This window comes from Leucopleurus acutus, assembly GCF_964270905.1.
Source record: "Leucopleurus acutus genome assembly, chromosome: 21".
NCBI classification, from domain to species: Eukaryota; Metazoa; Chordata; class Mammalia; order Artiodactyla; family Delphinidae; genus Leucopleurus; species Leucopleurus acutus.
Window position 1 is genome coordinate 20994192 of NC_139163.1, and position 26825 is coordinate 21021016.

A 26825-nucleotide genomic window follows, 5' to 3' on the forward strand; every position below is an offset into this window, starting at 1 on the left:
TCCTTTGTCCATGTTAACGCACTTTCCCCCAAATCGTTTGACTGTTTATGGAATTCCTCAAGTAGGCCAGTGAGGCATCAATAAGCCAGCAGAGGTTTTTAAGGCCCTTCCAAGAATCCCCCGCACATGCTCCCCTCCACTTCAGATAGTGGGACTCTGCAGTGATGCCAACAAGTAAAGGGGAATGAACAGGAGAGACACTCCTTGATCCAGTACTAGTAACGGAGTCTAAGTTTTCAAAGTATGTACTTCAGACAGATTAGCAAAATCTATAATAGAGCAAGTTAAGGCCGACTGAATACTCACAAATAACCTGTGTATGTTTAAACTCACTTATTTGTATTTCCTTTTAAGGACAGTCCTAATATGAACATAATTTATTTTAAATGATCAAGATATTTACATTAGGTTGGGTCTTCAAGGGCATATATATCATGTATATATGAAGTATATGGATATACCATATCCATATATATCCATGGAGATTTATACATATATATGTATGTATATATCTCCAAAGGCAGACGTTAGATTTAAGAGTGCTTTGCACATGAATACCAAAGAGATATTATCAACCACAAAGTCAAATATTTGCATACGAAATAACGTCTGGATGAATAGAATTCTTGTGCTCGGCAGATGAAGGGCGAAAGATCGCTATTATTAGTGTTTTTTAAATTTACAGCCCTGTCAAAATTATGTGAAAATATTCCTCTCTAAAGAACTAGAGAGTCATTTTATACAAAGTGGGGTGTGTGTGTGTGTGTGTGTGTGTGTGTGTGTGTGTGTGTGTGTGTGTGTGTGTGTAGGGAGTTGCTCATATAGGTTTGTTCAAAGCTTTTCTGGAGCCATCTAATAAACTTGAGTTCCATGTAAGTGGTGGGCTACCACCAGAAAGCCCTGACTTGAAACAGATTTCTAGCAGCAAGGCTGGGATTAAAGATGCATGTGACAACAGGCTTCAAGGAGAGGAAAAATCCACTCATAATAAAAAGGTCATCAAGCCTTAATTGTAAGAATGTCTCTGACTCTGAGAACATTTCTTTCCACCAAAAACCCCCACTAACACTCATGACTTAATGTCCTCATTTAAGAAATGGAAGACATTAAATTAAATTTTAATTTATATTCCACTTTTATGTCTGTTTTCATCGTCCCTCTGATGCAAACTGTGTGCCGAACAATATAAATCGTAGATCTCATTTCCACCCGACAACCTCATCAAACGAAAAGGTGATGATGCAATCTTATTTCGAAGCCAAGAGAGAGTAATAAACACCAGTACTTTTCAGATGCACATTAAAAATAATCCTTTAGGACTTCCCTGGTGGTGCAGTGGTTAAGAATCTGACTGCCAATGTAGGGGACAGGGGTTCGAGCCCTGGTCCGGGAAGATCCCACGTGCCGTGGAGCAACTAAGCCCGTGCACCACAACTACTGAGCCTGTGCTCTAGAGCCTGCAAGCCACAACTACTGAGCCCACGTGCTACAACTACTGAAGCCCACGAGCCTACAGCCCGTGCTCCACAACAAGAGAAGCCACTGCAATGAGAAGCCCGCACACCACAATGAAGAGTAGCCCCTGCTTGCTGCAACTAGAGAAAGCCCATGTGCAGCAATGAAGATCCAATGCAGCTGAAAATAAATAAATTAAATAAAATTTTTTAAAAAGTCCTTTAAATTTCTTTGAAAGTAGCATCATTATTTTAAGTTAGAGCACAATCACCGAATGGAAAAATAAACCCAACACAAATGAAATCTTATACTATTTTAGTATTTTCAGTGGAAAACAAAACAAGAATTGGGTTTCCTCTGGGTTTACAGTGGCCCATACAGTAAAAAGCCTTTTGTCAAGTGTTGATTCTCTCCTCATTAAGGAACTGCCTGAAACTGTGTTCTTGGGTCAACTTACTTTTGCTTCTCCTAATTATATCTGTGTCTCAGAATCCACGACATGGATTTAAACAGACCCATGGTTAAATGTAAACAGATGTGGTGACCAGACAGTGCCCAGCTATTCGTTTGTCTATAAAGTGGCAAAAATTGAACCTTTAATTAATAGGACTTGATTTTACCTAAATCCCTAATATAACTATTAAAATGTAGTCCCTTTCAGTAAGATAAATGCCCAGATATTATTTTTAAAGATCCAACAATCAGTCCTCCACCAAGTCTGAATATCTTGTACCTTAATGATCTGTTTGTTTTGAGAACCAATAAAAAGCACTGTTTCAACCAGATTCTCATTTCCTAAGTATCCCTTCAATGCATAAGTAAAGCATCATTCCAGATGAGAACTCATTAGTCAATCTTGGTCTTGCCGTAACTGGATATTCCTGCTTCTAATAAGGTTGGAAGAATACCACCTGGGTAACTTGCAACAACTTCCCGGTGCCCACATACTCCACTCTCTACATGCTGACAGTGCCTTTAAAGCCTCTGAGCAACATCAAAAACCTTATTATTTACTTATCGTGAAGCAAGTTCGCTTATCATCTAGAAAAGTTCTCGGAACCCTTCTTGTCTCTCTCCACCATCTCTCACCTTTCTGAAGACTTTAAATAGAAGCAAGGCCTTGGCAACGAAATAATTTATCACATGGTTCAAATTACATTTGTGCCCTGGTACGAGTTTACCTATTATCTTGCACACAGATCTAAATTATAACCAGAGAAGTAGGAATTACCCCCTTCCTATATACAAATGATGTTTTTAAAAGGTATACTTAAAAGCAGAATCTTTTGAAGTCACTATATAATACTGAAAAACAGTATACATGTATTGTTATAGTGATTCAGCTGTATTGAAGTTCATGTTATATTGCTTCTTCAGATCTCTTATATTAACATTTAACCACAAATACTCTCTGTCAGATGCTTCAGATGCCAGGCACTGTGCTTGTCTATAGACTAAAAAGATGATGAATTCATAGTCTCTATAGACCAAAATATAAATGGATTCAATACAGACCAAATGACGAAATTGGATGCTCACTCAGGGGACCATATCACAGACCCAGTGAGAAGAATGGGGTTCATCTTTTGGAGGAGATGTCTGAAATGATCCGATCAATCACAGCTTTCCTTCTTCTCTGCAATGATACACCAGTTGCCATGATCATTCCCAGAGCTCAGAATATGGAGCTCCGACACACTGTCCTTCAGCAGGCCATAGAGCTCGCCTTCTCGAAACACGTGGTAATAGCGCATGAAGGCACCAGATTCCAAAATGTCAGGCTGTTGTTCTTCGACAGAAATGGTGTCACCTGGGTTGGAATCTTTGGAATCAGCTGCAGAAATCCTCCTCCATATTTTACTAGCAGAAGGGGTACCCTCTTCTAAGTTACCTGCATCCGTACAATTCTCCCTGGTGTTGGTGCTACCCAGAAAATTCCCATCTCCATTTCTCCTCACGCCTCTTGGATGGTCTCCATTTAGGTGTTTGTGTGTGGCGGGCGCTCTCAGCCATTCCAGGTGTTTCTGAGAAGTCTCCACAAACACTTCCTCATCTAAATGTTGCTCTCCTGTCGAAAATGGCTCTGGATGATCTAAGTCGAAACTTGAGTGTCTTGAAGGCTGGGTGGATATCGCGCTGTTGGCCCAACTTTCTGTGTTTTTCAAGGGTCTCATTTTTTCAATTTGCTTCCTCAGAGTTGATTCATCCAAAGATCTAGAGGAAAACCAGGAACGAAAAGATTTCCCCAGCGTGTTATAGAATCCGTTTTCTTCCTCGCCTTCCTTGGAAATATTTGCACAGCAGGTGCCAGCTAGAGCAGAGTCACGGTCCACGCTGCGGGACCGCCTCGAATCACAGCGCCCCTTAAAACAAACGGGACAGCGACACGCAGAGCAGGGAGGGGGGTAGGGATGGCTTCTTTCTGGATGCCCGCACTGCTTCTTTCTCCCAGGCTGGCTGGATTCCGAGAGGGGCTGGGAGCACAAGGCTTTGTTCCATGGAACAAGCACGTCTTGCTTCTCAAAGTGCCGGTTCTTTTGTTCCATGGCCCAAACATAAATCATCAGCTGGCCTCCAGGAACTAAGACCCTGGCCATTTCCTTTATTGCTCTGATTCTTCTTTGTTTTGTAGAAAAATGATGTATGACTGAAAAAGAAGAAACTAGATCTCAGTGGGTATATACACACGTAAACCTACACGTTTATAGGCTAGTATTTTCCATATAAAAATGATGCATCTTTTTTCCTAAATAAAGACTTTTATTAGAATTATATCACAACTGTTTTCTGGGTGGAAGAATGGTAAAGAGAGAGGTATGCTTTCTTTTTTAAAATTTTATATTGGACATATATACACTACCAAACGTAAGGTGGATAGCTAGTGGGAAGCAGCCGCATAGCACAGGGAGATCAGCTCGGTGCTTTGTGACCGCCTGGAGGGGTGGGATAGGGAGGGTGGGAGGGAGGGAGATGCAAGAGGGAAGAGATATGGGGACATATGGATATGTATAACTGATTCACTTTGTTATGAAGCAGAAACTAACACACCATTGTAAAGCAATTATACTCCAATAAAGATGTAAAAAAATAAATAAATAAAGTTCAAAAAAGAATTTTATATTGGAGTATGGTTGATCAACAATATTGTGTTCGTTTCAGGTGTACAGCAAAGTGATTATACATATACATGTATCTATTCTTTTTCAAATTCTTTTCCCATCTAGGTTATCTATTACAGAATGTTGAGCAGAGTTCCCTGTGCTATACAATAGGTCCTTGCCGGTCATCTATCTTAAAACATGGCAGCGTGTACATGTCAATCCCGAACTCCCTAACTATTCCTTCTCCCCACCCTTCCCCGCCCCGGTAACCAGAAGTACATTCTCTAAATCTGTGAGTCTGTTTCTGTTTTGTAAATAAGTTCATTTGTATCATTTTTTAAAAAAATTCTACACATAAGTGATATCACATATTTGTCTTTGACTGACTTCACTTAGTATGATGCACTTTTGACATGTAGTAATGATTGCTTATAGTTTATAATAATGTTAATATAATATGAAATTGTGTATACTTAAGAGAAAGCAGCTTATAGGTCATCATTTTACTTGCAGTCTTTGCAAAGTTAAAGTGAGAGTCAAGCAGGACTGCCTGTATCTAGTCTTAGGTGGGTTATTAGGCATATTTTTATCAAACAGTATATAGAAAGCACTGGTCTATTAGCTTCTAGAGTTTAATGACACTGTGTCAAGAGAAAACATCAAATTATTTTTCCACACATATGCCTATCACTTATCTCAGGTAGGAAATTAGCACTCAGGAAAGTCTGGACACTACTGCTCAGATATGAGTAGTGAGGGAACAGAGAAGATTAAACAGCTCCTGTAAGCTCAGCATAATCCAGACGTTAGTAATGGTTTCAGGCAAATACATCTCTTTAGTTTACCTGCCACAGAGAGATAGTAAATGCCTAAAATGAGATGATTATATGGCTAAAGGTGTCAAAGGAAGATTATACAAGAGGCACACTTTGTATTGTTCCCAATCAGGTTTGCTCTCCTATCAGCAGTGCACAAACCCTTGTTTCTCTTACTGTACCATGCAGCAGTGCGAGAGGTATTAGGTTCAAATGCATTTAAAGAACAGGACACCACTGTATTTTGTCCTAGATCTACCAGTGACCAGCCTTATGATCTCTGACCAATTACTTTACTTCACTAGGTGTCAGGCTGTTCTCCCCAATCCCCATCGCCAAAGAAAGGGCCCTTTATAATGGTCAGTTTGAAAGCTTACACTTCTCGAAGTAGTGTCGTGGTCAATGAGCTAAAAGGGGGCAGAGAAGTCAGGACTGAGTAAGGCTTAGGACAGTACTAACGTTCACATCTATGACTACTCCTGGCCGTTAGTGTCCCCCATAACTTGCACCTCATTCGCTCTGGAACTTCCATGGGTGTGTTTTCTAAATGCAGGTGGTCCTCGTCATCTGTGGATTCTGTATCTGCAAATTTGCCTACTTGCTAAAATTGTCTTGTGACTTCAGAACTCAGTATGCTTAGCATTTTCGTAGTCATTCCTTGACATGCATAGAACAGCCAAAAAGTTGAGCCTCCCAAGGCACACGTTCCCAGCTGGGGTCCAGCGAGGAGATGCTCTGCCTTCCTGTCTCAGCTCTGGTGCTGTCAACAAGTGTCCTTTTCACAGTCTGTTTCGTGCCGTGTGTTTTCGCATTTTGGTGTTTTGTTGGTGGTCTCTCTGTTGACGATCCCTCACAGCCCTGCCCCAGCACCGGGTGGAAGTGCTGTCTAGAGTTCGTAAGCCGTAAGGCTGCGATGTGTCTTACAGAGGAAATATGTGAGTTAGATGAGCTCCTTTTGGGTGTTATAGTGCTGCTGGCATGAGTTCAAAAATAAGTCATCTTTAAACAGAAACACACATAAAACAAGATGAGGTGTTGATTAGTTGACAAAAGTATTGTGACCAGAGGCTTACAAGAACCTAATCCTATATTTCCCCTGGGAGCAATGGTTCAGTATTTGTTAATTCAGTGTTCATGGGACATTACAGAACACAACCACGGTGAATAATGAGAATTGACTGTATTCTTGTGTTTTGGCCATTAAACAAAAAACGCTATTAAACCAGGACTATCTTAATACAGTAATTTCTTTTTATCAGATTTATAGGTCTTCAACATTTCAGGATTCTTGGCTTCAGAAGTTGGTTTTTTATAAAAAAAATATTTATTTATGTATTTGGCTGTGCCGGGTCTTAGTTGCAGCATGCAGGATCTTTAGTTGCGGCATGTGGAATCTAGTTCCCCAGGGATCAAACCCGGGGCCCCTGCAGTGGGAGCGCGGAGTCTTAGCCACTGGACCACCAGGGAAGTCCCCAGAAGTTTTGTTTTTAAGGAAGAACATCTTTATATTTTTCATTCCTGAAATATTTGTTACGCGATAATCCATTTTAATACCATAATCTCACCCAGGAAATATCCGAATCTTTCATATTATATTTTATATTTATATTTAACATATAATACTAAGTAACTTTTCAGCCAAATGCTTTTGAAAAAGAAAAAATTTACAAATGAAGTTTTCATTACATATAAAATGTATTATACATGCCTATGCATACATGTTCTATTAAGAAACATTGTAAATGTAACCCAAATGGGACCTAAACATATATTTATATGAATTTTATCAATGTCAGGAAACTGTGTTGAATTTTAAAGGATAAAAATGTCCCCTGTTGTTTAAAAATCATAATCACAATTTAAAGGCAAAAGTAGTACTCAGTATATGTATCCTGTAGGATAGGGTGTTGAATTGGACAAGTGGGTAGGTAGAATTCAATGACTGGACTCCAGAATCAGAAATTACACAAGGTCATCTTTAAAGTCCTGTTATATCTTGGGATTTTATGATGTATTGTTATTTAATTTTTCAAGGGTGTTTGTCTCATCTAACTGGAAGCATTCAGAATCCGTGGGCTTAGCATAAAGCAGAATTTTTCAACCTCAGCATTGTTGGCATTTGTAAACAAGCTAGATGATTCTTTCTTGTGGGAGCTGGGGAGGCAGCAACTAGATGACAGCAGCACATACACATAACCAGTTGTGACAACCAAAAATGTCTCCAGACGTTGACAGGCATCGCCTGAGGGTGGGGGGCAGTGTAACCGCGAGTTGCGAACCCCTGGCACGGATAGTTGGTTGACACTATTTCAACAGATGAACAAATTTTTATAAAATTTTGGTCATACTATACTTTTTTTTAACATCTTTATTGGAGTATGATTGCTTTACAATGGTGTGTTAGTTTCTGCTGTGTAACAAAGTGAATCAGCTCTCCAGACACATGTCATACTGTTCTAAAAGTAAGCAGAAAGACTGTTTCTTTTTGTAATCTGTGAGTAAAACATAAGGAATGTATAATTAGGTGTGACGTGTACTGTCTCATTATTAAATGACATGGAAAACTATATATTTAAAACTATATTTCTTCATGTTAAGCAAGAAATGCCAACATACAGAATTCTAAATAGCGAAGTAAATATATATGGACATAGGAGAGATGGTTTATTGAAAGTTCTCATAATATAGTTCTAAATGTAAAATCTAATTGGAAATTGACTGCACCACGTTAATTTATAGTTACAGTTCATAAAAACACACGCTGGGTTTCCACCCAAGGAAGCATTTTTCATTGGAAGATGGCAACCAGGTGTGCTCCATTTCCTCTGTGGGCAGGAGACTTAAACTGAAAGAAAAGAAAGACTTAACCATGTACAACATGGAGCATTTCCCCAAAGTAAGAAAGTTGGTCAGAAACCCCACGCCTGCAACAGTGGTTCAGCAGCACAGGCTCTTTGTAGGTAGCCAGCTGTATAGACTCTACAACTAAAGTAAACAATAGAAGAGCAAAAAAAATACACTTCTCTGACCTCCCTCCAATTTCTGGTTCTTTAGGTGGCATGACCAAACCAAAAATTCTTCCTACTAAAGATTCAGAGCATTGTATAGTGTTGCTTGGTTCAACAAGAATCCCTTCTCTTAATGCTTAAAACCAAATGGACTTAACAGTTTCAAACGCAAAGAAGTAGGGCTGTCAAAGAGCAGGTTTCCATGGCAACCACCTCCTGCCAGTCCTAACTAGTTCCAAGGTTATGGCATCCAAGCCGGCATCCCCTCACTATGCAAAGATACAGGCCTCAGCTAATGGTGGAAATACCGATTTCTCATCTAGTCCAGGACGGAGCAGTCTTATTCCATATGTTTATCTGCAGTCAGTTTTATATAGATTCACCTTGCTTTGATAAAGCTTGTTATATTCAAATACATGAATTTTTTTTAAGTGTGTTGGAGGAAATAATTTGCCCTGCAAAAGATTTTTCACTTTGGGAAAGGATTTGCCACAAGATTTCCTTAAATAACATGATTCCCCAGCATACTTAAACATGACTAACACACTAAGTTTCAGGACTATATGTATTGAGTAAAATGACCCTTACCTGTGTATATTTCAAGCATGGATTTTTGCTGTTTCTTTTCATTTTTGGCATGTATATCTTATGGGCACACTTGTTGGGGGAATATGAGGAATGTATTCCCTAGATTTATGAACAGTCTCTGGCAGTAAGAGAGCAGAGTGGCACTATAAAAGCAATGCAATCTGGGACCAGGTGGGACCATCTTCCCCAGCGACTTTTGTACCGTGAGTGGCAGGTTGGTGACACATCCTTCCAGTGACATTCAGTGCCTTAGTCCCACAATATTCTGCTAATAAAGGGCACACCTGTGGCCTGGAAAAGGTAATATGACTTCTAAAGATCTACTTCACGTTGAAAGAATCTGCCTTCATTTCAATAGAACAAAGTACTATTTTCAATGAGTACAATTCCTCCAATACTTTCTTACTCGTAAGTGAAAGAAATTGGAATGAGTCATCAAAAAGAAGAAAACAACAGTTTGAGGGTTGAACTAGTAAAAACAATCATATGTACCACCATAAGTACATTTGAACTTAGTTAAATAGTTCAGTTGCAATATTTTTAAAAATTAGATAAAATGAATTACATAGACCTTTCTACAAAGAATGGATGTTGAGTTGTGAGAGCAGCCTCAACCAGGTAACGTTATTCTCATGGTGAAGAGTGAATGCGTGACGGGGCTGCCTTACCTCCTATGGAGATGATGGCGTCGAAGCCCTGATCCCTAAAGGGGAGATTAAGGTTGTCACATACCATGACTTCACATCCTCTACTCCGGGCAATCTCTACCAATGGCGCACAGTAGTCACAGCCCAGGGTATGTACCTGGCTGTTCACTTTAAGATACTTTCCAGTTCCACAACCTGTAAGAGAAGAACCTGTGTTACACGCTATCCTTAATGGAAAGTGGAACATTGTCGGTTACTTTGTCTTATCACAGGGAATGGAAATAACTTGATACAGGCAAACCTCGGAGATGCTGCGGGTTCCATTCCAGACCATTGCAATAAAGCGAATGTCACAATGAAGCGAGTCACATGACTCTTTTGGCTTCTCGGTGCATTTAAAAGTTACATTTACACTATACTGTGGTCTGTTCAGTGTCCAATGGCATTATGTCTACAAAAACAATGTACATACCTTAATTTTAAAACAGTGTATTGCTAAAAAATGTTAACCATCATCTGAGCCTTCAGCAAGTCATAATGTTTTTGCTGGTGGAGGGTTTGAAATACTGTGAGAATTACCAAAATGTGACACAGAGACGCGAAGTGAGCAAATGGTGTTGGAAAAATAGCACCAATAGACTGGCTCAGTGCAGGGTTGCCACAAAGCTTTAGTTGGTGCAAACCACAATACAGAATCTGGGAAGTGCAATAAAATGAGGTCTGCCTGTATTAACTAACCAAGACAGAACACAACATGGATTGAAGGTACACACAAAAACAAAAAGAAAAGCCTTCAGAGAGCACATACATGTTTTTATATAGGAGATAAGAGGAAACGAAAATGGGAAAAAGAAATATTATTTATTGTATATTTAATGAGGTCATGTCCATAGGGCTTTCTTAACAGGATAGCACAATCAAGAAATGTCAGCTGGCCTCCAGCAGAGAATAATAGTTCCCTAGGATTCTAGTGACAAGGTCCAGTCTCTTTACAAAAGTTACCTTCACACACATATTTCATTATTTTAGGTCTACATGTTCTGGGCATTTATTGTTGTGTTATCTTGCCAAACCTTCATCACTTGCTGGCTATATAAAACAGACTACTGTCAACAACTTTTCAATGGGTATAGATAAAATAACTTACACAATAAAACAGGCCTTTCAAAAATTTAAAATTTGAATGAAAAAAGGATTTCAGCATCTTTTTATCCATTCTGTTGTCAGTGCTAGGTTTTAAATGATCTCTATTAACTCTGAATACAACTCTGACAAGGAACTATTTTTTCTTAAATAGACCATTTTAAAAAAAATATTTATTTGTTTACTTGGCTGCACCGGGTCTTAGTTGTGGCACACGGGATCTTTAGTTGCGTCATGCAGGATCTAGTTCCCTGACCAGGGATTGAACGTGGGCCCCCTGCACTGGGAGCTCGGAGTCTTAACCACTGGACCACCAGGAAAGTCCCTTAAATAGACCATTTTTGACATTCACTTTCTGGTGGTGGAGACCCAAGTAATTCAAGATTTACACAGCCCAAAGATTTAGATCAGTCAGATCTCACAGATATTATGGTGAAGAAGGTAGTAACGTAAAGGAATAATCATCTTGAAACAAAGCCTTCTGTGATCTAGTACCTAGTATTTTATTCTAGCACAGACATCATCTATTTATTTTTTCAGAAATATTTAAAGATGTCATTAGAGTTGATATCCCTACCTGCTGGCATTAGCTCTAAATTTTTTTGCCTGAAAAATATCTACCACTATTCAAAGATGATTAGTTTGCTGCTTTAGAAATACCTCTCAACACTCTTTGATAACTCCTCCTTAATAGGTGCTATTCAAAATTATGAGACACTAAAAGCAGAATTAAGATTCATTGATGCCAGCTGAGACAGTGGAGAGCTTGTGAATAAAAAATAAGATTTCCAGCTTCATTATTTCAATGTAAATGATTGAGGTCTTGGAAATATTTTAGATCTCATAGCCACTGTTCCTAAGAATGCTTTTGCAAAAAAGGATCCAATATTTGAGGGCAATCATGGGGAAAATATAATTCACAAAGTATTTTAAAATTGAAATCCCGAACATTTCAAAGACGATGCTCATATTTTAAGAAAAATCATCTTGTAAATTTTTTTGCTGTTTTGAACTGGCTCAGGGGATACATTTAGAGAAATGAAAGGGAAAATTACTTCAAAGACACTAATAAAAACAGGTTCATAGAACATTGGAGCTAGAGGGACTTGTTCCGAGAGCATATGGTAACAATGAGGAAACTGAGGTCTTTTCAGATTTCATCATCTCCTGAAATGTTTCCAGTGCCCCTGATACCTTTGATATCCTGTATTTGTTTCTCTCTTTTTTTTTTATTTGCAGCCATGCCGCGAGGCTTGTGGGATCTTAGTTCCCCGACTAGGGGCTGAACCCGGGGCCACGGCAGTGAAAGCACTGAGCCCTAACCACTGGACTGCCAGGGAAGTCCCCTGTATTCATTTCTAATGGCATTCATTTTTAAGGATAGTAATGGAACTCCTGAATATGATGCAATTATCCATTTTCAAAGTGCAGACACCGAGATGCTAGAGAGGGGAGATTTTATCCTAATGAGGAAATCAAGAATACTGCCAAGGCTAGTCCCTCATTATCTTAAACATGCAAGAAATAAATCAGAACATTTTTGGTACTGCAGCTCCTGTACACAACAGTCATGCTCCTTTACAAAATCTCAGTGATAACCTTCTGTAGTACTGCAGACATACAGTAGCAAGTGTCTGCATTGCTTCTGTTCCCCTCTATTTTGTATTCTGCACCTCACTACAACTAAGGAAGAAAACAGATAATTGCCTCAATTCAACAAGATATTTTGGCCCATGGTGGGCGAGTATTTGCTAGAAATAATTAATCTGAATGTTCCCTCTGAAGTTTGCAGAAAGAACTACATTTTATAAATTAAGAGTTTTTTGCTAAGACCTTATCTGAAAGAGAATTCTCTTTTTCTATGGGAAAAGGAAGAATATAGCCTATTTATTTCTCCTTTTATGTACATCTTTTGAAGTCAGAGATGAGGCAATATGTTTTATTCTGCAGGCCTGCCATTTAGTAGGAGCTTTAAATGTTTATTGACTCAGAGAAGGAATGGTAATTAGAGAATAACTTAGCAAATGAAGTCTGACTATAGACTATGGGAATAAATAATTGAGAGTTAAAAGGCAAGAAGAATTTTAATTCTTGAAAAATTAATTTTAGTTATGTATACAAAAATAAAAATTTCAATACTATTAGGATAGTTGTCTCTGATGTCACGTAAAAAGGTCACCTTGCTCAAAAAAGAATCTAGTTCTAGTCTTTATTCTGCTTCCTAAACTAATCCAAGTAAAGCCCTCAAACCACAGAACACCTTCCATGTATCATCATCTTTTTTTTTTAAATGTTACAGTCCATTTTTATTCATAATTGATTAGTTTAATACTTGCTTGAATTGAGAGAAATATGGGTTTTATATATATATAGGGATAAGGTTATAATAAAATGGTTTGGTTAACCAAATGTGGTTCAGTTTTATTTTTTATTTTATTTTATTTATTTATTTATTTTTGCGGTACGCGGGCCTCTCACTGTTGTGGCCTCTCCCGTTGCGGAGCACAGGCTCCGGACGCGCAGGCCCAGCGGCCATGGCTCACGGGCCCAGCCGCTCCGCGGCCCGTGGGATCTTCTCAGACCGGGGCACGAACCCGTGTCCCCCCGCATCGGCAGGCGGACTCTCAACCACTGCGCCACCAGAGAAGCCCATTTTATTTTATTAAAAAAAATTTTTTTTGGAGTATAGTTGATTTACAATGTTGTGTTACTTTCTGCTGCACAGCAAAGTGAATTAGTTATACATATACATATATCCACTCTTTTTTTTTTTTAGATTCTTTTCCCTTATGGGCCATTACAGAGTATTGAGTAGAGTTCTCTGTGCTATAGAGCAGGGTCTTATTATTTATCTCTTTTATATATAGTAATGTGTATATGTCAGTCCCAAACTCCCAGTTTATCCCTGGCATAAACCATCTTCTAATGGCCTTAAATTACTAGCCCATTTCAGGAAAAGGTATTGCCTTAATTGCAGAGATCACAGGATTTCCTGAGGGTCCTTTGCATTTCTGCTGCCTTTGAATCATCAACGCCCTTTATATTTAAACTACAGTTCCTGCTCACTTCATTCCTGATACCTGCCCTGAAGAGTTAGGTTCCATCAGGAGCCATTATCACACATCTCAGCAGATCAGCTGGGAGTGGGGTGATGAGCTTAATAAAATTTAGCCAATAAAAAAATCGCACCACTAAAATAGCGAAGCAGCTAGATAATTCCTGTATGGGCAACTGGAACCCGATTACCTCTGCCTGTTTTTTACCTATGCAAAGTTTTATTAGTCATTAATTATAAATTGCTAATCTAATAACCAGTCAGATTAAACTGTTGATGATTTTACCTAAGTGGAAAACCTAGAAAGAAAAAATATTTCCTTTTGGAGATAGTCATCTTGTTCTACTTCCTTTTTTTTCTACTAATCCCTTTGGGCTTCTTTCTTTCCTTTTCATTGATTTCTTCTTCATTTCAATTTTATTTTAAAACTTGTCTTTCGCTGTATAATCAAAATATTCTTATTTACTTATTGAGTGGTAAAAAGTATAAATAGTACAAAAATCAAAAGATACAAATGGGTAAAATAATATTTACTAGATACATTTATTGATTTGCACAGCGGTATTAAAGAATATTATTTGTGCCATAATTTGTAGTAGCAAAATGTAGCAAACAACATACATATCTGTTGGTGTGGTGTTATCAGCATAGAAGGCTATGCAGCTTTTAATAGTTAGCAGCTCTATGAGAACAAACATGGAGTGATCTCAGTATATTAAAAGAAACGAGCTAGGTGTATAGCAGTTTGTGTAACATACTAATTTGTGTAATTGAAAAAGGGAATCCACCCATGCACACACTTATATGCACAAATATGCTTATATTTATGTGAAATACCTCAAGAAGGTTATACAAGAAGCTAAGAGCATGGTGCCTCTGATGTGGGTTACTTGGTGCTGGAAGACTGGAATGAGAGAATATTTTTCACTGTACATTTTTTTGTACCTTGTTGTTAAGCCATTTAAATGGATTACCTATCAGAAATATTTTAGGGGCTCCCCTGGTGGCGCAGTGGTTGAGAGTCCGCCTGCCGATGCAGGGGACACGGGTTCGTGTCCCGGTCTGGGAAGATCCCACATGCCGCGGAGCAGCGGCTGGGCCCGTGAGCCATGGCCACTGAGCCTGCGCGTCCGGAGCCTGTGCTCCGCAACGGGAGAGGCCACAACAGTGAGAGGCCCGTGTACCGCAAAAAAAAAAAAAATTGTAGGCAATTTGTATTCCCCCCATTTTTGAACTGTTTGTTCATATGGTTTCATCATTTTGCAGGGGGGGTTGTTGGTCTTTTTCATACTGACTTTGAAGAAGGCTCCACGGAGTAAGAAAATTGTCTATTTTTCTATCAGATATATTGCAGATATTTTTACCTAGTTTGTTCTTGGTTTTTTACTTCATTTATATATTTGTCTAGAAATTTGCCTTGTAGAACCTTTTAAATTTTATGTTGTCAAAAATACCAATGCAGTTAATCCTCATTACTCACAGACTCTGTATCTGCCTCTTCACCTAATTGCTAAAATTTATTTGCAGGGCCCAAGTCTGTACTGGCAGTGCATGCGTGTAAAGCTTTAAACAGAAACACACGTGAAACAAGGTTAGGTATTGATCAGTTGACAAAAATATTGTGACCACAGGCTCCTAGGAACCTAATCCAGTATTTCCCCTAGGGCAATAACTCAGTATTCACTAATTCAGGGTTCACGGAAACTTTATAGACCCTAACTACTGTGGATAATGACAATCAACTGTATTTTATTTTATGACTTCTCCCTTTTTTTGTGTCATACATTGAGAGGCCTTTTGCTTTTGAGAATTTTTTTTTAATTATATAGTCATCATCTAGTCCTTTAATGAATTCATTTTCTTATTCTTAAATCTTTGCTCCATTTGGAATTTTTGGTGTAAGGTATGAGAAAGTAGCATATATATTCTCTTGTCCCCAAACCTTTTCCTCCCAACTGATTGAAGATTCTGGTACTTTGCTTATATTATGAGTGGTAAGAGTTCCAAACTCACTGCATTTTATGAAACCAGATTTGTTTTTTAAAGTTGACATGATAGAGACGTTTTTAAAGACTCTCCACTTCTACGTGACATGTACCCCTTCCCCAAATTCTACACTGCTCGCACCATCTTTAACAAGCCAAAAGCCCTGGGCACGTCTGTTTCTCTTACCAAAATTTAGAGTGAATGTCAAATTAGACGGAACTTGTAACTGTAGACTTATGATTCTTACGGTGCCGTATGCATGTAATTGCTAGAAAGCAGTTTTCAGTGGGCATGCTTCAAATAGGAATCCTACCATGTCTTAAAACTTAATCTTAGATCTCCTGGGCTGTGATTTACCACTTCTAGATTCCAAAAGATACTGAGCCAAAGTCCTCCAAGCAAATCATTATTTGCTTGATTATGAAGATATGATCTAGTTAAAGATATGCTCTAATAATAAGACCCCTAAGGAATAGTTAAGGGAAAGGATCCATGAGATTCATAAGAGGTTACAGGACCTCTTCTATAATCTCACAGTTCTGGCTCTTCTGTAGAAGGCGTGAGAGCTACTCAGCGTAAGCCGCCAAAACACTGTATTCACGAATGTGAATGTCTCTAAGTTTATTATTTTTTTAAATCATTCAGTGTTTTTTAAAGTATTTTTAAAATTAATTAATTTATTTTTTGGCTGTGTTGGGTCTTCGTTGCTGCGCATGGGCTTTCTCTAGTTGCGGCGAGCGGGGCCTACTCTTCGTTGCGGTGCGCAGGCTTCTCATCGCGGTGGCTTCTCTTGTTGCAGAGCACGGGCTCTAGGCGCACGGGCTTCAGTACTTGTGGCACGTGGGCTCAGTAGTTGTGGCTTGCGGGCTGTAGCGCGCAGGCTCAGTAGCTGTGGCGCACGGGCTTAGTTGCTCCGCGGCATGTGGGACTTCCCGGACCAGGGCTCGAACCCGTGTGCCCTGCACTGGCAGGCGGATTCTTAACCACTGCGCCACCAGGGAAGTCCACTCTGAATTTAAAATGGTCAGTTTCACAAGCGGCCATTTCAATCCTGATTTATTCAAGCAACGTCAGGTTGATTTTTGTGGGAGGACGTGCACGAAGGCTCTGAAAAAATTGCCACTGTCTATATGTAGATTTGAGGGGCTTTTCTACTTTCTGGCTTGACTGTATGAATTTCTGCTATCAAGTGAATATTCCAGGTGCTGACATGCCAAGGACACAAGTTCAGACTTCTGGTTAGAACAGAAATGAAAAATGAATCTGAAAAGGAAAGGCATGACGGAATATATTTCAGATTACGTGGCACTGCCCCAGGTTACCTATGTCAGCGATGAGGCTGCCAGGCTTCTGGTCCTGGAGGAACTGGCGGACACGAGGCCAGGCTTTGCTCTGCAAGTCGCTGAAGTAAGGAGCGGTGCTCTCATACACATCGTGCACGTGCTGCTTCTCCAGCTGGGCGGCTGCATGATCCATCCTGGGGAAAACAGGGCCACGCCGAGGAATGCAGTTCAGAGTAGGCACCAGAGATGGCTGATGGGGATGCAGATTTCCTAAAATTGGGAACTTACAACTGCCAAGATTGTGTCGCTTTTATACTTTTTTTTTTCTGGCCATGCCACGCGGCATGTGGGATCTTAGTTCCCTGACCAGGGATCAGAACCACAGCCCCTGCACTGGAAGCACGGAGCCTTAACCAGTGGACCACCAGGGAAGTCCCTGTTTTTATACTTTCTTATAAGCTGCAAAGAACACAGCCTTCACTGGAACCTCACCAGAGTTGTCAAAAGGCTAGCAAATGCATCCTTCTTACCTGCACATCTTCAGAAAACAGTCATTTGGGAATGAGCTAATTATAGTATGTTTCTCTGAAAGATCAATTCTTTCAGAGAAAGGTTCACTTTGGATAAAATCATTCTATCAGATGCTAAATAGATTTTAAAATTTCATAGCATGTCGCTCAGCACTCCAATCCAATCACAAAGCCCGATTGATTCTACCTTTTTAATTTTTTTGGATTCCAACCATTTCTCTATATCCTACTGATTCTGTTTTAGAAAAGGTCCTCATTTCTTGCCTGAATTGCTTCAACAGGCTGTAAACAGTTTTGTTTGTTTGTTTGTTTGCCCTTCAATCCCTTTCCTTCAATTATGCCACAATTGTTTTTCTACAACATAAGTCTTACTGTGTTGCTTCCTATCTTAGACTTCTTCAAAGGCATTTTATAGCTTGTCTGATCAAGTTCAGGTATTTCAGGGGGCATACAAGGCTCTTTTTGATCCGGCCTCCATTTTCCTCTTGAAGCCATTTCTCACTGCCCTTCCCCAGCATCAGATGCACCTGTAATACTCAGTGATCGTGGCTTCTCAGGCATGACACAGCCTGTGTCATCCAGGGGCTGGACGGGTGCTGTGCATTACCAGGCGAACTCCTGTTCATCCTTGGCATAGGCATCGCCTCCTCCAGGAAGACTTCCCTGACTTCTATGCAGGATAAGGGCAATCAGAAAGGAGTGGGCAGAGTACAAGAGCAGCTCTTAGAGGCCTCTGCTTATTTGGGGTTTGATCTTTTAATTATTGTGGCATGTGAGTGAGGAGTAGTATCCCAGGGAAGGGCTCAGAATGTGGCTTTTTACCAATCAATATGAAAGTATTTTTAATCTCTGAAGAACCCATTTGACCCTACTCGTGTGTACCAGCTAGCTCAGTCCTGCCCCTTGTACTCCTGTCGCATCCCATGCATCCTCTACAGATTACCAAGGGCTGTAACAGTCTGTTAGATATTTTTCTCTAGCACTGGCTGGAAGATCCTAGGTAATGAGAACTTATCTTACTTAACGCTGAATCCTCAGTACTGGTTAGCACACAGCAGACCTTCAAAAAATGAACAAACAAGCAAACAAACAAGCAGAATGGACTCTGAGTACAGAGGGTAACATTGGCTTTGGTAGAAGAGAGTAACCTGGGGAGTGTGGGAAGAGAGGGGACCCTACACCCACAAGCTTGTAGATGGGAATATGGTAAGAGAAGGTATTGTCCTTGCACAGCCTCTGTGTTCCCTCCATACACCCACCCCCTCATTACTCCCAGTCTAGGAAGTAGGAAGCACTTGGGTAAGATGGCATCTGACTAGTTACTCCACTGTAAAGTGCCTACCCCTCTGCCACCCCTCCCCGGCTGTCTATTTAAGAAATATGAGAGATACTTTGAGACCATGTAAATATCCTATTTCTCATCATCTCACTCACCACTTTTAGCATACAATCCATTGATGCCTCTTTCTAATTGAAGTATAGTTGATTTAAAATATTGTATTAGCTTCAGGTGTACAACATAGTGATTCAATATTTTTATAGATTATACTCCATTTAAAGTTACTACAAAGTAATGACTGTATTTCCCTGTGCTGTACAATGTAAACTTGTTGCTTATCTATTTTATACGTAGTAGCTTATATCTCTTAATTCCATAACCCTCTTTTGCCCCTCCCCTTTCCCCCACTGGTAACCACTAGTTTGCTCTCTATATCTGTGAGTCTGTTTCTGTTTTGTTACATACATTCATTTGTTTTATTTTTTAGATTCCACATGTAAGTGAAATCATATGGTGTTTGTCTTTCTCTTTCTGACTTATGTCACTAAGCATAATATTCTCTAGGTCCATCCACGTTGCTGCAAATGGCAGAATTTCATTCTTTTTTTATGGCTGAGTAATACTATCACCAAATGATAATATTCTAATTCCATCATTCCCTCAACTGTGAGGAAGAGCTTTTCAGGATTTACTCTTAAAACAAACTAGCAGTAGGTTATCCCTAATTACCACGGACCTGCCCACAGTCCCTGCAAAAAATCTGGCAAACTCCTGACAGAGTACAAATCTCATTTGTGATGTCTGACAAAACTTCCACCCAAACTGAAACAGCTTATATTGCACCCTCAACTAGAATTTACAAAGTAAACATATGGCTGGCTATAACTGCCTACACATGAGAAAAACCCAAACACGGAGCGCTTTTCTCTTTAATCAAAATCTCAGTAGACTTAAGTCTGTTTAAAACTTTCCCCCCTCAAGGAATCCATCAGGCAATACAGTCTTGAGAACCATAAAACAAATAAATTTTAATACTTTATTGCACTTGCCAATGTTAAGTGGCAATCAACATAAACTCGATTCCCCTCCATCTGGCTCCAACTACAAGCTCAGAATCTGTAGTATCTGAACAGCACCCCATGGAGACCTTTCTCTAAGTCTTCCCCCCAAGTTGCCCTCCTTCTACTATAAACAGGTAACCTCAAAGAGCTATTATAAAGTGTGTGAACAATATAAATCCATTTTGTTTATTTTACACTTAAGATTATATTCTGCAGAATATATAGCTGACCATGAAATTGATTTGTAGAGTTGGGGCCATCTAATATGACATTTTCAACAGTCTGTGGGTTTAAATTTCCTGCAGTATACACATATGCAAATTCCTTGTGAATCCGGTAATATGACTAAGCTAGTAAGACTAGTACTAAAGTAGTAACATAGGGTTCAAGCTGGAGCTAGGCAGGTAGGGTTTGGTTTAGCCAGGCTTCTTAACCTGTGTGCTGACAAATTCCAGGCCTTGGAGCTGATGCCTTGTTGGTGAGTCACGAAAGAAGAGAAAGTAATTTGAAAGGGACAGAGAAGTCAGAACGTAATGCACCAAAAACTTGAAGAACTATTTTGGACTTTATTTTAAGTGCAATGGAAAGTGGTTCCTTGGAAAGCAGAAAAGAGGAGAGGACGTGATAGGAAGTTAATAGGGGAGGTCAGTGGCTTGGTGTGTTTTCCATGGAGAGAGGAGCAAAGAGAGAAACGTCAGCATTCTTGCTTCTAGCCACAGGGTGGTCAGTAACAGGTCACAGATGTTTGTTTTTCCTGTTCTGGGCATGTAACTAGGATAACACTTGTCTACCCAGCTTGATTCAGGCAAAGCCATGGGGCTTGCTTTGACCATTACATGTGATCAGAAAAGATGTGAATCACTTCTTGGCAGAAGCTCTACGAGCCAGTGTGTGTCTCTGCGATCCTGGAAGCAACAGCCCAGGTCCCTGAGTGACTCCTCTTTATGGATGGACAGTGTGCATGTTTTAAGCCAAAAATAAGGGAACAAACAGCTCATCATAAAGGATCTTGATTGTCTATCTAGATAATGAAAAAGTAAAAACTATCCATCATATTCTGTTAGAAGATAACTTGTTACTATGTGAGTTTGTCCTGTCTTTTCTTTATAAATACTAATACTTTTTACTGTAGATAGAACAAAATTGGGAGAAAACAGAATACGGTTCTATATTCTACTTTTTTAAACTTCATTTAATATTGTGAGCCAAGGAAGGAAAGGAGAGAGGCAGGGAGAAAGGACGCTAATATCTGTGGACCTGAAAGCGTGAAGGCATCACGGTATTGCTGGAAGCGGTTTCTGTCAACGTGTGTGTGTGTGTGTGTGTGTGTGTGTGTGTATTTAACAGTAAGACATTAGTTTGAAAAAGAAGAGAATCTGTCAAAGGTAGTAGTGAAAAATAATTTTGGAGATCTAAGATTCGAGGGAATACTTAATCTCTCCCCAAGCCTGAGCCCAAGCACTTATGACCATTATTTATAATCCCAGACATTTCAGAGATTAAATACTTTTAAAAATTTCTGCTTACCCACTCTTCCTTTGAGGAACTGCACCTCTCTTTGGACTTCGAGTGATGCTGGAGCCTGCCAGTCACGTAGGACAGGGGTGGACACATGACCTAATCTAGGACAATCATTCTCTCTCCCCTGGGAAACTGACAAGAGGTAGTTGAAGTCAAATCACTAAAGAAATATCCTCCAGTTTCTCCTAAGTCTTACCTTTCCTGAGGTTTGGTTTGCAGCTCTTCTGTTCTATCAGCTACTTAGTATACTCCCAACAAATCCCTCCTCGTTTGTTTTGATGTTTGCAGGCAAAGCACTTTATTTCAGACTTGAATTCATCTTCACGATCACCACGTGGACGTCAGGGGGTGTCACAGTGGAAGAGATGTGCTGTGGCCACCAGAGTCCCAAGAGGACTTGCCACACATAGATGAAAGGACTCTTGTTGGAGCCCTCTGGCAACAGAACATGGTGGGATGCAATGTCCTATTGGAACCAAGGCTAGACTAAGAGAAGATCAGAGCTGTTGTCATAGTGCTGCCATCTTTGCCACCTGTCCGTCTTTCTTTTCTGTGCTGCCACAACCTAGTATCTGAGCTGTTCTTACAGCTTTCTAGTTGGTCTCTCTGTCCCCCTTGCCTTCCTCCCACTTCTCACACCCGTCACCTCTAATATATCCATAATTCTGGGAGGTTGCAATACTCCTTTTCAATCACTATTCACTTGGTGGAGACACCATACCCTCCTATAGTAAAAGGCAACTGCAAAGACCACGTTGCATATGTGCTATTCTTAGCCTGATGGCTGTAACTTGTAATTTCCCTCCATGAACCCAGGAAAAGCAGTTTAGAACCTCTAGTTCATGCCGATGCTGGATAATTTTCCTATAATGTGCATTTGATAATCTCCCCTCTCTGTTGAAAACCCTTCAGGAGACCTCTATGAGATGAAGCTTTCACTCCTCCATCTGGCATTCAAAAACCTCCATGACCTGGTCCCAGTCCAGCTTTCCAGCCATGTCCTATAACTGCCACAGCTCAAATTCTCAGCTCTATCCAAAGACCTCTACTCACCTTTTCCTGAGTGGGGCTTGTTTATAGCTCGTCGTTCAGGTCTTTGCTGAAGCCAGCAGGCTGTTCTTTCTCATCTGAAATGCTTCCCTTCCAAAATCTTACCTTCGAAGTCTAGCTCAGCCTCTTTCTCCTCCATAAAAACTTTAAGGATAGCTATCCATAAAAGTAATAATTTCTCTCCGTATTTCTATATACTGCATATTTATTGTCACCATCACTCTTAGAGCATTTCTCCTGATACTGTCTTGAACTCTCAACTTTGTATATGTTCCCAACGAGATTAGAAGCTCCTGGAGGGCAGAACTGAAATTTGATCTTTCTTTTATATATATCATAGTGCCTTCACTCAATAATTAACTGTAGAACTAATGAATCAGTGAGCTGTTTCCTTAGCTCCCTATGCAAGACAACAGTGCTTTCCTCCAGATAAACTGGTCCTCAGATATTCGGTCATAAATCATTAATCCCCTGGTAGGAGTCAAGAGGCACTCAGGAAGCAGGGCTAAGACGGAGCTTTCCCGGTTGTGTTTTGTGTTTCATAATTTCCTTCCCTTGCAGAGGCCTGTTTCAGAGATATACCCTAGACACACAATAGTCACATTTTTATAACTAAAAACAAATATAAATAACTGTAAATTGTTCTCTTGTTATAAATGCCATAGAAGACACAATAGTTTAAAAAAGAGAATAGAACTGCTTTAAATCCCAAAGATAGATTCAAACTATAATTCTAAAGTGAAAATACAAATTGGTCTGGACAGTTCAAAGACTTTACCTACATTATAAAAAGACTTCATTATAAAACACATAGGTTTATTTTTAAACCTTTTAATATATGATACTTCAAATGTAACACCTACATATTATTTTCAAGTACAAATTATACCGCAGCCTTTTGAATGATAGAAACTATCATTTCACAATATGCTTAAGTCCTAGAAACACATTTTGTTCTCTAATAAAACACAATAAACTCCAGCTTACCTTATATCACATTGTCATAAATTTTAAATGAAAGGAATTGGGACTAATTAGGTTTCCCGAATGCGCGCATATTATGTGAATTGCTGGGATAGCTGAAAGCTACTAACCTGAGTCATCTTGTGATTACAGAAAATTACTTCTTGTCTTTGTGATTCATGGCAGTTTCCACCCTCAGAGAGTGATAGTTGTTGTTGATAATTTTCTCAATGTGTAATGTAAATGCAAAGTAGTAGGAGTGGAATCAAATAGCGAGGCCCTTCACACGACAGACCACTCTGTATGAGCCTTTGAAGGGAATACAGGACCTATTAGGGAAAAAAACAAATACGAAAGTTCATTTTACATAATAAAAATATTGAACCAGCTACAGCCCAGGTTGACCTCTTGACAGATGCATAAATTACCCAGAGAAGAAGGGACTAGAAAGAACTGTTAATATATGAAACATGCCAGAACTGTAAGAGTAGTTTCTGAATCAACTCCTCAGCTTTCTGTAGAACATACAGTATTTGCTCCCAAAAGTAAACTGGATGATTTCATCTTGTTCCTCAAAAAGTTACAAGCACTGAGAGTCAACTTTGAATGCAGTGGTTTAATTAAATGTAACTATTTAAGAGATATGACTAAATGTTATTAAGTCATTCCAGTACAATTTAACTGTTCAATATTTGCTCATATCATCAGCTATTTCCATGTCCCTTTGACAAGTATTCCTAGTTACTCTTCGTTGTTCGCATTTACTTTTTTCTTTTTTCATAATAGAGCAGGTCTGTCATGAAGCTCATCAAAAGACTCTGAGTTACTTTAAAAAAAAAAAAAAAGGACCTTGTATGACAGAAAGCACTTTGTAATGGAGAGGTCTTAGGATGTAAAATGAGGTCTGAAGAGATGTCTGGTGCGGTAGGAAAAGCCCATCCTGTAACACCTGGGGCCCTGATTCCTTACCTGTAAATGAGGCCCGTGGACTTTAATCTTGATCATAGTTCTCAACCATTTTCCTCAGTCTTCATATCCTTCGTGTGTGCACCTCAGTGCCACAAACTGTACCCCTTTATTACAGTGATTCTCAGGATGGTCCCCGAACTCCCCCGAGCTCCCCATCCACCCCACTCTTGGTCCCTCTTTAAGAAGCACTGATTTGGGTGTGCTTTGGAAAGCTTCTGTCTGGTCTTCAGAATATGCATATACATTTTAACATGTTATCTCTCACACCTGTGAGACATCTCTCAGCCATATGCAGGTATACAATCTGTACCACTGAGAGCCACAAAGCTTGGCTTTTTAGGAAGAACATTTAGGAAGAGTCTTGAAAGAGCTACTAGCCAAAAGATCTCATCTTTCCTTTTGCAATTTTAGAACCTGCCTTAATCATAAAGAAGATGATGTTGTCGTCTGAGCCTCCTTGCTAGGGGCAAAGCTAAAGGCTGTCCCCTGGGATTCACCCTTCCTGCCCTGACCTAGGGGCTGCTTTGTCACCAGCCACCCTGGCTGTCTAAGCACCTTTCCTTCAGGCATTAGTGCCCAAATGCATTCACCCTCTCAGATATGCCACTGAGGACAGAGTGTTCCAAGCCTTAGTCACAAAGTGTAGCGAATGAAAAGAATTTTAGATAGTGCAGCAGGCATGTGTGAGCTACTCGGGTGAAAGCAGGGGTGGGGAACTTTTCTTCTATATCCCCAAATCATAGCCCCCAAACACCTATAAAGATAATTGACTTTCTATAAGTTTTCTAAATTATGATCCAAATTTGCCTCTCTTGAAAACGAATCATGTTAACTTTTCCAAGAAGTTGCTGGGCAAAGACAAAATAGGGTAGTATCTATCTTTTAAAAAATTGAATTCAAATGAGTCCTTTTGCTTTATTAGCCATACATCTCTGGAGTATTTAGTATTAAAAAATGCATTCCTCCTCCCTTTCTCCTTGAATAAATGGGAAACTGTCCTTGAGGGCAAAGGTGACTCAAACCTTCTGAAATTTTGAGGTTAACCATGTGTGTATATTTTCCTGGGAAGAGGGTCAGCACCTCAAACTGTGGCTCAGGGGCAAAGTCAGTTTGGGGTTAAAAATCTATTAAATTAAAAATACACATTCATTCACTCAGTAAATATTATTTAAACCTCTGTTATATAAATATAAGGCACTAGGGATAAAGGTTTTTTTAAGTCCCCCAATTTAGGAATCCAAAATTTAATATGGGAAACATACAAAGAAATAGAAAATTAAAATATGGTAGAACCTTTACTGTCGGTATGGATACATCCCGAGAGCTTCTGAGCTTCTGAATCCCCAAGCTACTTATGCCTTGCCTTATTTTGTCTATCGATCTATAGATAGACTGATTGATTGTTAGATAGAAAGATTAACAGATAAAATAAACCTATTACAAATTACTACCTCATGGACCTTTGGGCCATCACAAGTATTTAAGACCACAAATGCCAAGAGCCCACATCTGGTATGATGAATATTATGATCCAGGTGTGCACAGGTGCTATAGGAGCACGTAGGAGAGGCAACTCATCCAGCCTGGCAGGGGGGGTGGGCGGGGGGGGCACATGTGAATGCTCCCTTGAGAGACTGACAACCAAGTTGGAGCTCCGAAGACAGTAGGGGTAAGTCAGGTAAAGTGGGAGTGGATGATTCTAGCCATAGGAAGCAGCATATACAAAAAAAAAAAAGAAATGAGACTAATTATAATCTTTGATGAACTTCAAGTAACTTAACAATAGCAAGACACACATACATGTTCACACAACATATATTATTTACTACCATCCAGGGCCTGTTATAAGCATTTAACATATATTAACTCATTCAATCTACCCAATAACTACATGAAACAGGAACTATCTTGTCCCCATTTTATAGACAAGAAAACTGAGAACATAAGTGACTTTCCAAGGTCACATAGCAGAGCCAGGATTTGAAACCAGAAGGTTAGATTCCAGAGTTCACACTCTTACCTAGACAGTCGACAGGGAGGGAGGGAGGAAGGGAGGGAGGGAGGAAGGACAGGTGATGCTGTAAGAGTATGTAGGAGTCAGACCACATAGGACCTAGTTTAGCTTTCTAAGGAGTTAGATTTTATCTAACTGGACATAATGGCGAGCCATAGAATTATGTCAATGAGAGAAATGACAAAATCTGATCTGGTTTCCAGAAATCTATGGCAAGAGTGTAGACTAGTATTTCCTGGACAGGTTCACAGAGAAAGAACCTAGTTAAATACTTTAGACAAAGAATGATATCAAGGATGCTTAGGAGGGGGAAAATACAAGAGATATTAAGGAGAGAGCATCACATTAATAGGACTT

At 39.6% G+C, this 26825-nt stretch overlaps 1 protein-coding gene across 1 annotated transcript; it reads right to left on the reverse strand.

Moving 5' to 3' along the window:
- Positions 1–3068: 3068 nt before the first annotated feature.
- TRMT9B (tRNA methyltransferase 9B (putative)) lies at positions 3069–21738 on the reverse strand (the record flags this gene model as incomplete). The annotated part of the gene is made up of 4 exons (XM_082863633.1): positions 21669–21738; positions 17121–17275; positions 9636–9809; positions 3069–4102 (listed from the first exon to the last, which is right to left on the reverse strand). The coding sequence occupies exons 2-4, from the start codon at positions 17272–17274 to the stop codon at positions 3069–3071; spliced, it is 1362 nt and encodes a 453-aa protein (XP_082719759.1). The 5' UTR covers position 17275; positions 21669–21738.
- Positions 21739–26825: the final 5087 nt, after the last annotated feature.